At 37.1% G+C, this 17,287-nt stretch overlaps 1 protein-coding gene across 3 annotated transcripts; it reads left to right on the top strand.

The window, feature by feature from the left end:
* Positions 1-2,295: 2,295 nt before the first annotated feature.
* LOC106164295 (uncharacterized) lies at positions 2,296-16,376 on the top strand. Of its 3 annotated transcripts, none has more exons than XM_013542172.3 (8): positions 2,296-2,851; positions 7,722-7,897; positions 11,478-11,854; positions 12,061-12,427; positions 13,645-13,915; positions 14,409-14,602; positions 14,871-15,049; positions 15,612-16,376. In XM_013542172.3, exons 2-8 carry the CDS (start codon positions 7,763-7,765, stop codon positions 15,916-15,918), a joined length of 1,830 nt encoding a protein of 609 aa, XP_013397626.1. In that variant the 5' UTR covers positions 2,296-2,851; positions 7,722-7,762; the 3' UTR covers positions 15,919-16,376. The 3 variants fall into 3 exon arrangements, with proteins under 3 accessions (XP_013397626.1, XP_013397627.1, XP_013397629.1); XM_013542173.2 differs by lacking the exon at positions 2,296-2,851 and adding an exon at positions 3,030-3,480; XM_013542175.2 differs by lacking the exon at positions 2,296-2,851 and adding an exon at positions 5,134-5,505.
* The last annotated feature ends 911 nt before the right edge of the window (positions 16,377-17,287 follow it).

The raw sequence follows: 17,287 nt of genomic DNA, 5'->3' as shown, positions 1-17,287 counted from the left end.
TACATATGATTCCTAATTAACTGCATTCAGAAAAAAGGAGCCGTTCATATCGAGAAAAATTATGTGCTTGAAGTTGAACTTCGTATCGTGTCCGACATAGGGACCATTCCCACAGATATTTGGATCGATCTATCTCCCTGAGGAGTCTCACTAAATTGCTATCAAGCTTACCGGTTTAAATGTCTGTCACACCTAGTAAAGCTGTTAGCTGATTCGGTAGACATTTAAGCCGGTTAAGTTAACAGTATTTAGTGAGACTCCCCAGTAAGATAGATCGATCCAAACATGTAATTATGTGTACTTTACGTAATCTTTGTAAATATTGTAAATATTATTAGAGTGAAGGTCTCCAACATTAGTAATGAAACAAAAGTTTCCGACATAGATCTCTTTTGAAGTCATATGACGTAATGTGTTGTAGTACAATATCTCTTGAGCAATGCGGCGGCCTCTTTGTATAACGCCGAAGTAAAGAAATTAACTTTACAATTAAAAATAATTAGAGTTAACGTACAATAGTTCAGCTTTCGATCCACGTAAGATAACATATTAGTATATATTTAACGAGGAGAACTGATACCTTGGGACCCAGAGAGGAGACGGGAGAAGAAACGGAGACTGGAAACGACGGAGTACGGAGACGTTGTTTAGAGCTAGAAGTTGGAGACTTCACGTAGAACATGTAGCTACGGAGCGTCAACGAAGAAATCATTTAACTGGTCATTATGTGGAATTGGGTTTTCTTTGCGCGACCTTACGTAAATCTGACACGAACCGTGGAATCTTTAGATTGTGTTATCCATTAAGTAAGACGAAAACGTACCATGTCCTCTTTCGAGCCCACGCTTGAATTAAGCGTACAAAAATTATACAAGTTTAGGACATGCATTCCATATGTATGAAAAGGTTCATTACATTCGGTTGGCTTGGATCTCGGCCCGCTACGTATTATCCTAACAACTCGTTCATATAAAGAGTAGTACAGAACTCCGTCTATAGCCCTCACAAAAGCAAGGAATTGTATTTCATTAACCTCCTTGCTTCAGGTGTTCAGTATTGACTTAGTTGACTGTGTGTGGGTGTCTGAACTATTCATGGGCCAAACGTCAATTCCGGTTCGTGACGTGAAAAGTAACAAACACTAATAAGTCCGGGAATTAGTAGAGTTCTGAGAATACCGCGAAGTCCCACTTTCACATTCATGTAAATAGTAAAAAAAAGGGTATGTCGGGGGAGGAGGGGGGGGGGGGGGGTCCCCTATGCCTATACATTGTAAATGAGAAGTCTTATCATAACCCGCACTCCAGTGTGGCTTACAATGGATGAAAAGGAGGGGGAGAGAACAGGAAGGACCGATATCTATGTACCCAGAAAAAGGGATGTTACGTAAACGTTCTCCCGCTCCTCAAGGATCTCCGGTCGGGGCACATGCATTTTAGCACAGAACTGAAGTTAAGTCTACTTGTTTGATTTTCAGTCTCAAAGAAGTGCAAAATTAAATGTGTGTGTGTATGTGTGTGTATGTGTGTGTATGTGTGTGTCAACAGCTAAATTGAAAACCCACTAGAGACAAGTGAGGTGGGGGGGGGGGGGGGTGAAGGTACGTCGTGGTATAAAGCCTATGATTAATAAACTGTGTTGGGGCTCGGCGCTTAATGTATCCCGTCAGTGAATTTTATTTTTTTTTAATTCTAAATATTATGATAACGTAACCTTACTTTTCTCAATTGTCTCTCCATAGAAAACGAGTTTGCCAGAAATTTTAAGAATTGCATCGAAATACACTACACCGATAATATAATAAAATGAATGGAAACCAAGATAATTTTGCTAATTTATACACGTTAATTGATCTCTGGCACGATATGTCCTTACAACCTACTCGATTCATTTCTATTTTCTTCCATCTGTTTTTCTCCTACCCTCTACCAGGGCCACAGATTCATTTATGATTTTTCACTTGATATCCACAGATATGGGTCTCCGGCTAATTCCGGGCACATTTCTGTGACTGTGTGTGTGTGCGAGGTATCAGTGCAAACAGAGAGGCATGTTCTGCTTGAATGCCTCGTGACTAAACAACTAAATGAGGAGTTTGGACCCAACTTTAACAGCGTAATATGAGCTACGTGAAGGTCCCGTGCATGTTGTTGTAGATACATGTATTGTGTGCGTATTCCCTGTATTTACTTGTATAATTTATTCATCAGCATCACTGTGTTATGAGCTCTGTGTACGTTTGTGTTCTTTTTATTGTGTATTACTTTTTGTTATTAATGTATCCACAACACAGAAATAAACTACTACTACTGCTCCTGCTCAGAGTACAGGCGGCTACCCATGCCTATTAGTGTCACCAATACTTCTATGGTGTCACGTACTGTCCTAGAAACAATCTAACCGCAAAACGTCCTTCAACAGTACTCACGGATCAATTTGATAGCTCAGTGCATTAGACTCAGTGGCGTGATTTGTATTCGATCCCTGACTAAAATACATCCGCCTTGAAACCGTGTTTTACAACATGTTCCGTGGTCGTTGACGTGTCCGACGCTATTTAAAATGTGAGTTTGATTGGTCAGCGAACACGTTAAAACCTGGGATAGCAAGGACTGTGGAACATTGTCTTAAAGGGGAATATTTTGCTCTTACCTTTTAAAGGCGACATACTAATAGGGTGGTAAAATTCAAGTATACACAGATTGAAGAGAAAAAGACGCGTGCCACGACACTTTTGTATTCACATAACAAAGAGCAAGAAACACGTCTTAATTTACCAGGACTCCTTTTCGTTTCGTGCCTTTCTCGGACGCTGTTAACAAACTGGAGGAAATTATCACTCACACTGAAGGTATGCTTAATGAAGGTTGCTATTTGAAATGATGAATTTAAAAAATAATTCAAAGAATTTTTCTCTCGAAAAAAAAATTTGCAAAGGTGGCGAAAAAAAAAAAAACACTCGGTAGTACAGCCGGTTATCGTTTATGCGTCGCACAGAGCCTCATAGTGTCAAGTTTTTGTTTACCGTCATTGAAATAGGATATCAGGATGCATTTCACCAGAACTTGTCGAAACAATTTTATTCAATGGCGTGATTTGTATTTGGTCCCCTACTTAAAGCCACGCCCCATATGCTTGCTTACGTGTCCAATTCTATTCTAAACATGCGTTTGATTGGTCAATGTAAAAAAATGCTTATAAAATGCGTATACAAACGTATAAAAATGCTAGGGCCTGGGACAGCAAGGACTCTGGAACGTTGTCTTAAATGGGGATATTTTTCTCCAACCTTCTAATTTAGTGAAGACAACATAGGGTGGCTAAATTCAAGTGTACTCAGATTGAAGAGAAAAAGACGAAGACGCGTGCTACGATACCTTCGTACATATTTACGTAGCAGTGATCAAGAAACACGTCTGAATCACCAGTTTTAGTCGTGCCCTTCTCGGACGCTGGTCGAAATTAATACTCCAACTGAAGGTATGCTACTTGAAATGATATAATAGTAAAAAAAAACTATTAAATTTCTTTTTAAGGATAGACTTACGTTTCTCAGAAATATTTGCGTTGCCTCTCCAGGTACTAAAATGTATACGTAGGACTTCTTTGTTTTATAATTTCTTTAAAATCCATGGAGAGGGAGAGAGATAGAGAAAAAGAGAGAGAGAGAAGAGGGTAAGACTGACACGTTAAGGAGAGCATATAATGCTAGAAGCGATTTGCCTCGTTTTTTTTCTTTGAATAATAACCTCAGCTCTTTAAAAAATGGCACACTGGAGTAGGGTGATGTAAAAAACAGCAGATTATTCTCGTAAAAGCTGATACTTTTAGGGCGTATACATGTAGAAGTGATGTTGCTTGGCTTCATCTGTTAACGCTCGTTATTTATTTATTTATTTATTTATTGATTTATTTATTTACCTAATAAGTGAAGGGAAGAAAGGCCTGCTTTACGTGGAAAATAAAATAAAACTTATATTACTCCTGCCGCGGTCGACCCTGTTCCATAGGCTACCTGGGCGATGACGTCTTTCACTAATATGTCCTGTAAAGTTTTGTCCATTAAGAAAGTTTTAACCATTAAAATGGTGCACCGTCGCAGAAGAGAGCCATATTAAGGGGGTCATTCCATTTTTCATCATCGTTTTCACATGTCATATATAGAAGAGGTCAGGCAAAGCAATATGTCTAGTCGGGTCACGCCAGGTCAGCCTTCCTGCTACTGGTATCCTGTCCTCTAAACTAACGCAACCTGTTTCTGGGTCAGGATGGGGGCAACTAAACCGTCAACTCCAACTTCCTCGCTGGAGGAGGGTGTAAGGGCACTGGCTAGACACCCTGATGAAACGAAATTTAAAATTCATCTCATTTATGTGTTCCAAGCCAGTCTTCCCAAGGAGAACTGGACGTAAGGTTTGTTTCGTGTGCCCAATGAGCTATGCGCCGGTACCTAGAGCAGAAATCTTTTTGCTGCTGCTTCTGTATGACGGTAAAAATGGCCAGCAGCCTTCAATCTGCGGTCTCTTATTTCAGAGGCGACTTTCGGTATTTCGCCATAAAGTTCCAAGTTTGGCACTTTGTCCGATATTCCAATGATAATCAGTGCAGCTTTAAGTAATCTTGTGTAGAACCCATCAATAATTTTTGTTAAGGTTGTTTTGTTAAGGTCCATGTTTCAGAACCGTAAAGAAGTACTGGCTCTACCAATGTTTGAAATATGTTGATTTTTAAGTTGTCGAGGTATATCAGATTTCCATATCTTTTGTACCTTGTTGACGGATGTCCAGGCGAATAATTAATTAAAGCAATGGCCCACTCATCTGCTATATAAAATCCCCCCTCCTTAAAAAAAAAAAAAAAAAAGAAAAAAAAAACTCTCTTGTCCGTAGTAATATCAAATTTTGTCAGTTTAAGTATTAAAACGGGTTTAATGTTCGTAGTTAAAGTTATCTTAATTATTTCAGACATATAACGAATAAAACAGTATAATACTAATAAATACCAACAAGCATATATATTGTCTATAAATCTATATTGTAACAGTTTTAAAATGAGAAATGTTATGTTTTATTTTTTTGTTGTGATTTTTTTAATCCATTATTCTCATGGTGTATCGCTCTTGCAGCAGTGGGCTCGTTTTCGAAAGTCCTTAGACCTATCCATAATGTTGATAGATAAAACGCATTTTGGTTTCAATGATAAAGGTGGAACTAAGGCCCACGCATTATATATCTTGTCGCGTCACGTATTGTCAGTAGGGATAGCATCTTAAAGGGAAGTATTTAACTCATGCCTTCTTAAGACAACATAGATTGGTAAAATTCAAGTATACTGAGATTAAAAAAAAGTGAGTCACGACACCTATGTATTAATATATATCGGGATAGATGATACACATAGTACCAGGGAGCCTATATAACGAGGAGCTAGGTTGCTGTGACGTGGCACCCTCATCCGACGCCGTTGATAACCTGGTCATTTTTACATGTGCCACCCCAGCTAAAGGTATGCTTTGTAAGATGCTATTTGAAATACTAATTTTTATCATCATACAAAACTTCTGTAAGTCAGTAATATAATCATTGGTGATCCTGATGTGAAAAATACGTACGTATCATTTTCTTTTAATTTATAACTTCAAATTCATGGAAAGAGAGAGAGAGAGAGAGCGCAAGTGGGAGAACAGGTTTTGGCTTACGGGGAAAGTTGGTAACTGAAGTGCCTCAGAAGCTACAGGCAAATATATTTTATATTAGTTTTAATCGATGCTCAGCAAAATACTGAATGTTGCGTAATTATAACCCCTAATAAGTGCTAGTGCAAATGATGGAGACGCACTAGCATAACAATAGGGAGGAATATGATTAAAATGATTTATTTCTTGAAACCGCTCACAAGACCCTCAACGCTGTTACATGTACAACTATTATCACATATATAAAAGGCATTTCCACTTAGATTTCTATAATAAATGTGAATAAAGGTTTTAATAAACAGAAAACTAGCAGTAGGATATTAAGATAAAATGTATTTAAAATTCTCTTGACGCAGTTATCGTTAAAACAGACGTTTGGCTTGTTGAAAAAATTTGAACGTAAATGAATACACACGTATATATTTTAGAGAGTTTTTTTCTTTTCGTTATAGCAGAGTTTTATTTATTGGTTAGAAAAAAATCATTTAAAAATAAAAATGGAATATAGTCGCTATAATCAAACTCAACTTTATTCTTAAAATTAAAATACTACTTCATAAAATAACGTCTAAATAAATAAATAAATAAATAAATAAATGAAATACCACTTCTAGTAATGGTCTGAACTGCTTTTCAACATTTAATAGTCCCTTTTGGTGCCAAAGTAAGAAATTAATTTTAATTTAGGCAATTTAAGCAGAATATGATTAATCGGTTAAAAAAACATTTAAAAATGAAATACTAGCCGCTATATTTCAACTCAACTTTATTTAATATTGCTTCATAAAATAACATCTGCCCCAGCCTACTTTATAAATAAATAAATAAATAAATAAATAAATAAATAAATAAATAAATAAATGAACAAATAAATAAATAAATGGAATACCACTTCTAGTAATGGGCCTGAGCTGCTCTATAAAATTTAACGGTCGCTTTTGGTGCCTAAGTTAGAAATTAAAGGGATAATAACTCTTTGTATGAGATCTATATTTCACAATAAAAACATTGTGAATAACTCATAGAAATATAATATATTCTGTTTTACCACAAAAACGGGAGTTAAAGCTATTATTCTGATATCTGAGCTTGTCTTTAGACCATGTTACCTCCATTGATGGCTATACTCTGTTAAAATCTCTTAAGAGATTTTAACTAAAAACTAAACTTTTTAGAAAAAAACCAGGGACTAAATTTGAATGTATAAATGGATTCATTAACCATTGGTAAGTATGGGAAAATTGTCGTTTACTCCAGGAAAATTCATTTTTTGACCGAAACGAAGAGTTATTATCCTTTTAATTTTAATTTCGGCACGTACATATAAGTAGCCTCTCCGGTGGATGTAAATTGCACACAGAACCTGACCCCACATGTAGTAATTCGTCATAATATATATACATGTCAACAAATGTTGTTTTGGAGGCTAGGTTGTCCCCTTGTTACCTGTAGTTTGTCCTTGCTGACCATCCACCCTTATCGCCCTCTCAAATGTTTATTTACATTTAAGATATCATTGTACGTTTGGTCAAATCGCGGTGTGTTGACCTAAACCTTGACCTTGGTTACCCTCTGTTACCGCAAGGACCGTTCACAATGGCTTTAGTCGACCTAACTCATGCGCACGAACTCCACATGGCCCATAGCTGAATGCGATCAGATTAACAGATATAAACACGCCTTCTCCTTGCTTTGACTAGAAAACAGGGAAGCTGGCATTTACACGAGTACGTTGGAAAGAAGAGGAGGCGTTACTGATTGCATTCAGCGAGAATCTCCGTGGAATTCGTCCGCATTAGCTAGTTTAGCAAAATTGATTGTTAACGGGCCCTAACATAATATAAAAATTCGGATACTGTATATAGCGTGACCTAGTAACCCAACCTGTCCTCATAAAAGTGCATAAGGCGCATGATAACATTGGTCAACATTAACAGGGAACCTTGTTTAATAACAGCATCGGTTAAGCCTTTGAGGTTTGAACATCTTTTATTTTATTTCATTTCATCGTTTTGTTTCGCCTTAGGTGTTCGTGGATAGCTAGAAAAGAAGAAAAGACATTCAACGATGCCGCCGTATTTGCCCATGCCGGGTCAGGTAGCAAGAAACCCGTCTTTACTGGAAGGACTCCGTGTTTTACTCGTCTCGAATGCTGTTAACAGCTTGACCAATAGAGTTAAGATGACCTTACAAAGAATGAAGGTAAGTAAAGCAAGTGTCGACACAACCAAGGCATATATGTTTTGCTTGAGGAGTTTTAATTTATTTTTTCATTAAAATGAACAAGGGCGTCATCAGAATATTATATCCATAAAGCTAATTATTGCTTGATGTTCTTTTTCAGCTGAGTAGCCTTCTGACAGTTTATTTATTTATATAATTTCGTGGCACAGCCGAATTTTAGCACGTTTCTAAAGGTAGTCGATCTAAGTTCAGGCCCAAGTGCACAATTTTCTAAAGTAGCCGCGACCAAGAAATGTATGTTTATGATAACTGCAGAATAAAATGAATCTTAATTTGCTTAAATTTATCTTAGAAGGGACACCAAAGTAATGATTCGACGTTCAAAACAAACATTTGAGAGCTATGATGACTTAACATACATGATTTTGATGGGATTTTTTTCTCTGTCGCAACGACAGACCGCTTATTTGGCAAGAGTAATATTCAAACAATCCACCGATCACATGCCACATGCCACGTGCTCTTTCCTTTTTTCACTGTCCCGTAACTTGCTTTGTGGGTTTCGAGCTAGGTCAATGTGTCCCCTTAAACTCTTCATTTTGGCCGAAAAGTGCCATTAACGGATATTTCCTGGGGCAAACGTCGGTTACCCGTACTTACTAAGGCCTAATGAATCCGTTTAGACATTAAAATTTAGTCGAATGTGTTTTTGTAACAATCTATTAAGAGATATTTAAGCAGTGGCGGATTAAGGGGGGTGACAGGGGGGGGCACTGACCACCCCTTCGGTTTCTGGAAAAAAATCACACCAATATTCCCCTCTTGATATTAGAATTTTGAATAGGTGAATCATAGTGCTAAACTGCTAAAAAGAAAAAAAATGGACCCCCTTCAGATAATCCTGGATTCGCCCCTGTTTACGGAGGTTGGCCATCTATAATATTCATACCACCAACTATTGTTTTCAATTAAACAGCATTGAATTTCATGAACATTAGTACAATGCCACCTTTGTGCTCTGACAGTTTATGGGGCCATATAAATTTGTGGCACAGGCGAATTTCGGCATGTTTTTCTACAGAGGTCACCTGACGACGTGAGATTCGGGGACACGTGTCCTGAAAAAATATGTACAATCAACCAATCAATCAAATAATAGTCGACCATCAACATCGTAACGATGAGTTGTTTGTTTTTGGCTGATTAACCCCACGGGCACCACTCTATCTTGCGGCGTTGCTGGAAATCCGTTAATTGGCTTTATCTAGAAAGAGAGAGATGGATTTTATTTTTCGTTTCATAGGGTGTCTAACCACCCTCCACACTTACCTACAGAGAGGAGGGTGGTGTTGACCGTTTACTCGCCCACATCTTGACCATTTAACAGGTTATACTGCTTTACTGGGTACATCTGTACTAGTAACAGGTGGGTGACCTGACCTGACTTGTAGTACAGTGTGTTGCTAAAATAGCCGCGTCCTGGATGTGTTTGCTTACGATAATTGCAGAGTGATTGAATCTTTCTTTGTTCAATTTATTACAGAACGGACACAAAAGTAATGCTTTGACTTTAAAAACAAACATTTGAGAGCTATGATGACCTAAAAGACATAATTTTGATGGCATTTGTACACTGTACAAACGCATGAAACGGCTGTTTCCAGATCGCTAATTTGGCAAACGTGTAGTTCATACAGTGAATAGTTCACATGCCACGTGATGGCAAGCTCAGATTTTAGAAAACAGTGTCGATAACCTTAGCTTGGACGTTAAAATGGAATTACTTATATTTCTATGGGCTGTTAACTGTGTATTAATTGTGAATTTTTGAGTCTCACATGGAGTGTTGTTCTCACTTAAAGTGTATATGTTGTTTACATTTCTCTCTGCAGCCTTCTATCTGCAAGTTGGTAGAGGGCATGTTGGTTCCTGATCTTAATCTTGTCTTGCGTGCAGACAGCCGGTTATATTAAAAGCCTCCCTCAAAAAAAAAAATAAATAAATAAATAAATAATAAAAAAATAAATACATAAAATAAAATAAATAATTAAAAAATAATAAATAAATAAATAAATAAATAAATAAATAAATAAAATAAAATAGAAAAAATGAAATTAAATAATAAAAATATTAATGGTAATATAATTTTAAAACTTTAAATAAAGAAATGCAAATAGAAAAATAAAGGTTTTGCCTTATGATTTGCCAGTGGTGGATCCAGAAGGGTGTGGGGAGCAGGTGTTTAGAGAATTTATCCACTGGTTTGGCTTTTGTATGGTTAGTGCATAACGTCCTTTCTAAAACTGAGCCCTGTTTTTTTTAGAATGATAATAATAAATAAATAAATAGAAAAACATCACGACAGCTTGTCAACGGGTTAACTTATTTTAACAAATCTTCCGGGTTTCTCGCCTTTTATAACACTGGGCTGCACACTGTTTTTATGTTTATGGCGTAAACAACTGATCATGAATTGGTGTAGTTTTTGGTGTTGGTTTTTAAAGTCAGTTTGTCATGTATATTCACGCTGTTAAACTTCCCACATGTTTTTCTTAGTTTTATGAACGAAAGCATATATTGCCATTTTCTTTAAACTATTAAATCCCAACTCTAAATTTTTTATTGCCATTTTAATCTCCAATGATCACAAAACACATCATCTACTACCTGAGGTAAATAAAAGTGCCTTATGCTCTGCGTCCAACTAAAAAATATACCGTATAAAACTGAGAACTATCAGATCTTCAGAGACATTCATACCACATGGGCACTGAGTACTTTGAAAAACTGAATAACTTTTCGAGTGCGTTTAAATGACTTATTATGTATATTTTAAATATATATTTAAAAATATCCTCGGACTACCAAATCATAATCATAAACGATCACAAAGTATGATATAAGTTCATTAGTGAGAACTGGGAAATATGAAATGAATTGTTGGTAGCATAAACGAATTAATGCCCTGTAATACATGTACATGTAGCTACCCATGGTTAAAATCAGCCTTAAAATACCTTCAGATTTTGATATACATATACATGTCTTTATTGCCGCATTGAGGTATCACTGAGTGCAAAATTGCCGGTAAATGAAATGGGGAGAACACATTAACAGATATAAATGTGTAAAAAAAAGTAAAAAGGGAATAAAGCATCCAGTGAGTCTTAAAATTTCCATATAATTGAAATAAAAAAGCACATACTTAAAAATACTACATCTGGAGGGGTTTTCACAGATATGCTATCCGCAATATTTTTCTATTTATACATATTCAACACAAACTAGTAGTCTTTACCAATTCTGACTTTAGATACGATAAAAACACATTCAGAAATGCCAGGTATCGATATTTCCTTCTGAAACGTACAGGAAAACCTGGTGGTCTCCGTGAAATATTAAAAAAGAAGAAAACTCACAAAGCGAATGCTAGAGGATTTTGAGAACTGTTTGGGAAGAAAATATCATGATCATACTCCAACACCACGGGGAACCGCTTAAAAGTGTTTTTCTATATCCATCTAAGGATAGCGCCCTTTATTTGCGTATACGTGACTGCTAGTAATAGTATGCATTTTTATTCCTATTTATCATCCAGGTTATTACTCATGTCGTACCGTGTGATAGTGGAAGTGGCATGGAAAATGCGGTAACACTTTACCAACCCGACGTCATCATCTGCCCATACCTTACAAAATACATCCCAGAAACAATTTGGAAGACGACCGAGCGGCCATGTTTGGTTTTTCATCCGGGTATTGCAGGTGACCGGGGACCTAATTCCATTGATTGGGCCATACGACAAGACAAGAAGGAATGGGGTGCGACGCTGCTGCAAGCTAGCCCGGTTATGGACGGAGGCGACATCTGGAGTACGGCGACATTCCCATTAAAAGCAAACGCCACGAAAACAGGAGTGTACGGTGGGGAAATCAGTGACTTGGCCGCTGAGCTGGTCGTTGACGGGCTTACGAGGTATTTCAATTCAATTAGACTGCACTTTGTTTCAGTGATTAATTGCAGGTTAATTAATTAAATAATAAATAAATAAATAATAATAATAATGGTTGTCTTCCCCAGAGGAAGCATGTAGCTCCTTTTTAGTCTCTGTCGACTGTTTTAAAGTGCGGTAACACGTTGCGTTTTAATTCAATTATATACCATTCCATCATGTCCACAAGGTATCAACTTGGGGTGACGCCAACACCACTTGATTACAATCGATCAGAAATAAAAGGCTGCCTGTTGCCCTCAATGAAAAAGTCCGACAGGGAGATCGACTGGTCTGCTTCAGCTGAAGATATATGCCGAATCATTCGCAGTTCCGATACACAGCCAGGCGCCCTTGCTGATATCACATTTCTCGACAACAAAACAGAGCTAACCGAAACGTATAGGGTATACGGTGCCCACATAGAGCAAGACCGTGGCGGAGTTTTGGGACAAATGCTGAGTGCCCACAAACCTGGCTCTGTAGTTGGAAAGAAGCAAGGGTCCATTTTGGTTAAAAGCGGAGACAATCGGGGAGTTTGGATAACTTGCCTGAAGGTGAGTGTGTTTTCTTTTCATTTTTCCAAACCTATTTTTTATTTGTCTCAACTGTCGCATCAGGAGACATTCGTGAATAGTAGTTGACAGGTGACGAGTGTTTACTACAGAAAGTATGCTTTTGTGGATCTCAGAATGTTTCTCCTCTCTCTTCTAGAGTGAGTAACATGTTTAATTAGCCCCACGCTCGGCTGTCACCTTGATTGGATAGTAAACGGTTGTCGTAAAATCGCTAAATGATATTAAAACCCGGTGCATAAACTTGAAAACCACCTAGGACAACCTTAGACTGCCACATTAATCCAATACAATGCAAAAATAAACTATAACAAGTGGTTAAAGCCTTCAAACCGAATGTCGTAAAGTCCTCTCTACAATCCAATTCAGGAAATGACGTAACCGCAGAGGTCGCATTGTCCAATGGCATGGCTTCTTTTTCGTAATGGTAGGTTAGAGAGGACCAATTTAAACATCAGAGGTGCAATTTGGATATACGGTTTGATTGAGCGTATGCCATGCACGGAATTTACAAACGAGCGGCGGGATGATGTAGCCTGTAGTATTTGCGGTAAGCGTGCCAAGTTTTAGGCCGCTCCGATGCCCGGCAGTATTTTATTTCGATTATTATGTTTAAGTTGGTTTATTTTTGTTTCACAAGCTGACTCTATTTTATTGTCTCTATGGAGGTATATGGGGATTTACGACATTCGGTTTGAAGGCTTTAACCACTTGTTATAGTTTATTTTTGCATTGTATTGGATTAATGTGGCAGTCTAAGGTTGTCCTAGGTGGTTTTCTAGTTTATGCACCCGGTTTTAATATTATTTAGCGATTTTACGACAACCGTTTACTATCCAATCAAGGTGACAGCCGAGCGCGATTAGCCCCTCTGCTTTGAAAATTAGAGGGGCTCATTTGATGAGCTTTTTTCTAATACCTACCCTGAGCGTCAGAGCAACGTAAAAGCTAGCTTGCTAAATAAATCTTGTGGTGGAGTCGCTTTTACTAACTCTGAAGACCAGCGGCCATGAAAGTTTTCCATCAATCAAATAGAACTGCTCCGCAGTGAAAATGCAGTTGAATGTCATCAGACCAAAATAAAACGTAAAACAAATTTAATTCTGCTTTATTTAATTTTATTTGCTGTATTTAAGATGTAAAGTGAAAAAATAAATAATATTCGTCGGAAAGAAAAGATATATCCAATGTTTTTCAAGGACAAAAAGAAGTTGTCTGTCAAGCTACCAGCAGTGTCTGCAGTTTCACCAACGCTAGCCTCGGGAATTGCAGATTTGAGCAATTTGTCTTCATATAGTCAAGTTTGGTTGAGCCATTCCGAACAAGTGTGCTACGTTCACTTTGATTTTTACAATGGTGCCATGGACTGCAACCAAGCGGATCATTTGAAAGAGGTCCTCAGTCAAGTTGCCAAGATGAGCCACATCCGAGTTGTTGTGTTGATGGGCGGAGAGCGTTTCTTTTCGACAGGTGAGATCTTGATGTACACAGATGTTCAAACAATTCTGGCTGAAAAAAGTTTTACTATACTTCCGGTATAATATATATTTGCTTTTTAATTGTTTTTATAAAACAACGACATTTTATCACTAAACCTATTGAAACTATTTAAGAAATGATGTTTAGCAATAATGAGTAGATATATTTTAAAGAAAGTGCCTAGGGTTAATTTTTGAAACAAGCTTAAAACTCAGAGAATAATTTCATAAGCTGTGTTATGTTATAAGAATGAAATAATTTTTCTTCAGTCAACAGCTCAATAATTTTACCTTCAATATCTCGATGTCTAGCAGTACTTTAAAACTATTTCAATATAAAGCTGTTGACTAAAGAAAAATTACTTCATTCTTATCAGCTTAAAACTAAACTTAATTAACTAGATTAAAAATGTACTTAAAACTGACAAGATAGAAAAAGATGTTTCTCAAAAATTTTTTAAAATATAATATTTTTGTAAAATCAGGAATCCATCTCTGCCATATAGAAGCTAGCAGCGACCCAGTATTGGAAGCCTGGCATAATATAAATAAAATCGATGATGTCATCCTGGAAATGAGCAAGATGACTGATAAGTTGGTGGTTGCTGCTCTTCAGGGGAACGCTGGGGCCGGGGGAGCGATGCTTGCGGCAGCGGCCGACGTTGTCGTGTCACATCCAGTATGTATAATAATACTATTGTTTATATATATATATATATATATATATATATATTGGTTTTAGCATTGCAACATATTTGTTATCATATTCCTCTATTTATTGGCTTTATGCCTTTTGAATTTATTTGCCTTTAATGTATTGTTCTTTTTATTTATTTATTGACTGGTTCATTTATTTATTTATTGTTTTAGTTTTTTATCGTGGTGGCTGGCATATCCTGTGCACACCTTTTTGCCAAATGATTATTGTGTATGTTTTTTATCTTTAGGGTGTACTGCTGACTCCTTCTTATCAAAACATGAGCTTATATGGCTCGGAATACTGGACATACTTCTTCCCGAAGAGAGTTGGTAAAGAAAAGGCAGATGAAATAATGTATTCGCACCCAGAGCCTATCCTCGCTGAGCATGCGCAAGATTTGGGCATTGTGGACAACGTGATTGGAAAGTAAGACATGTTACATGTGATTGGTGGCATCAGTGCACATATTTGTCCATTGTTGCTTTCCTTTCTTTTCTGCGATCCTCTCTTTCCTGCTGTGGTACTCTCTTCTTTCCACCATATTAATATACAAAGCTATTCCCAGTTGTGTGCTCTGCATTTTATTTTATTTTATTATTATTATTATTATTTTTTTTTGCCAAGGGAGGTAAAACCTTTTTCTTGCCTCCACCCCCTTAACAAAACTTTGTAGCCACCAATCTACTGGTATATGTATATGCATATCGTAACCGTAGTTGGCTGTCCTCTCTTAGGTAAATGTAAATGTGTTCTATTACAAATGGAGTTTATTATGACAATATCACAATATGTTTCATGATGTGAGGAGAGGCAAGAGATCTAGTAGAATTGGACATTTGGTGACTCATTGTGGTACAGTTGAGTGTATATGTACAATGTACAATATGTACCGGTATAAGAAGTAGTGTATACATGTACATGTATAGTGTATATGTGTACAGCTCTATATGTACAGTGTATAAATTGACATTTTATTTTCATTTTACAGGAACAAGATGGACTTTTATGAAAAGCTCCCGAACTTCATTGACGATTTAGCCAGGGACAAAGCTACGGGAGAAATGATCACGGCCAAAAAACGCACACGTAACGAAGAGTGGTTCCGAGTTCTTTCCAGCCACCGGGATAAAGAGCTTAAGTTGATGTGGCAATGTTTTAATTCGGCTTTCTTCCACAGAGAGAGACAAAAGTTTGTATGCAAACTTACTGACAAGGAATACGACGAACTGAACATGAAGCCACGTTTGTTCAGGGAAATTCAAGGAAGCGGCAAGGAAGCATTTGTTCACTCATAGTCTCGCATAATCTCGCGTGATGCAGGGACGGGTCAGGACAATTTCTTTCCGCACAGAGAAGTAAAATCTTTCAAATTTCAAACTTTTATTGTGACTTTTGCGAATTTTTGTGATAACTGTTATACTGGGGAAATACTAGTAGTGTCCATTGTCATGACAACAACAAAAAGACTAACAGCTTATATATTTTTGCTTACCTTCATTACAATTGGAGAACGGTTTTCATGGAATTTACTTTGTTTCTTTTTTGTTTATATCTTGATATTTACATACGTGGTAAGCGGTGAATCAATGACTATTGAAGGGTATTTATTGAAGGAAGTTATAAAAATATATAATAAAATATAATTATTACAGCAAATACGTGTAGTTCCCTCTTGGAATATGCTGAAAGTGCTGCTGTGAGAGCCATCCTGAAGTATTTAACTCTACTTAATAAAATTTGCAATCATATCTTACCTACTTTCATGTTTTTAAAAATTACCATATCTTATTGTAATTTGATTTGATTGGTCTTTTACATAGTAGAGCGATAGATAAAGGCCCCCTATCGTTGATTTCAACATGAACAGATAGCACATAAATATTCCAGTTGCACAAGGCACTACATTTGCAATCAAACGGGAGAAATCTGATATTGTCACTAATAACTCATGTTAGTGTATCATACACAGGGGTGGATTGAAGCCGTCTTCTGGATCTTCCGGAAGACGGTCAGATTTTCAAGTTAAAATTGACGGGTATCTAATTTTTCTCTGTCGGAAGACGGTCAAAAATGGATGGATCTGGAAGACTGTCAGAAATTATCTCTGAATCCTCCCCTGCTGTACTGGATATGATGGGGCATGATGGACAAGTACAGCAGTAAGCCCCCTTTACACTGGACGGCGTCCTTTCTGCGTCCAGCAGTACGGCCCCATTTGAGAGTTAAAGAAATTATAATACTTTACATCCCGACAACTTGCCGATCATTGAGCATTCATTCTGATACAAAATCAATGCTCGTGCCTCCTTATTAAGACCACAGAGATGCCAAATTTATGGTCGCAGAAAGGACGCAGAAAGGACGCCGTCCAGTGTAAAGGGGGTATTATACATGTATATCATTAGGAAAATACCTGTACTCCGTTCACAACATTCCACTTTACCACGTGGCAAGCATCACACGAGGACTTGCTGTTCCAAAAAGTTCTACCAAGTTTAAATCTTACACAAAGTGCCCTTCGCGTGTACAGGTTGTTATGGGGCAAAAACACAAAACACATTCCCCTGTTTAAAATTCACCACATATGCATTTCCGAACTACAATGTTCAAGACGGTTAGAGGCGGATAACCTAAGACAAAATACGGTAATGAAATAACACAAAA

Source organism: Lingula anatina, chromosome 5, assembly GCF_051362555.1.
Source record: "Lingula anatina isolate TDL-2025a chromosome 5, LinAna3.0, whole genome shotgun sequence".
NCBI classification, from domain to species: Eukaryota; Metazoa; Brachiopoda; class Lingulata; order Lingulida; family Lingulidae; genus Lingula; species Lingula anatina.
The sequence above is the reverse complement of the archived record's forward strand: the minus strand, read 5'-3'. Positions and strand labels throughout refer to the sequence as shown.

Coding starts and splice junctions, on each gene's coding strand:
- LOC106164295 (XM_013542172.3), top strand. CDS start 7,763: ATGCCGCCGTATTTGCCCATGCCGGGTCAGGTAGCAAGAAACCCGTCT. Junction 14,603..14,870: donor ACGTTGTCGTGTCACATCCA/GTATGTATAATA, acceptor TTTTATCTTTAG/GGTGTACTGCTGACTCCTTC. Junction 15,050..15,611: donor GTGGACAACGTGATTGGAAA/GTAAGACATGTT, acceptor TTCATTTTACAG/GAACAAGATGGACTTTTATG.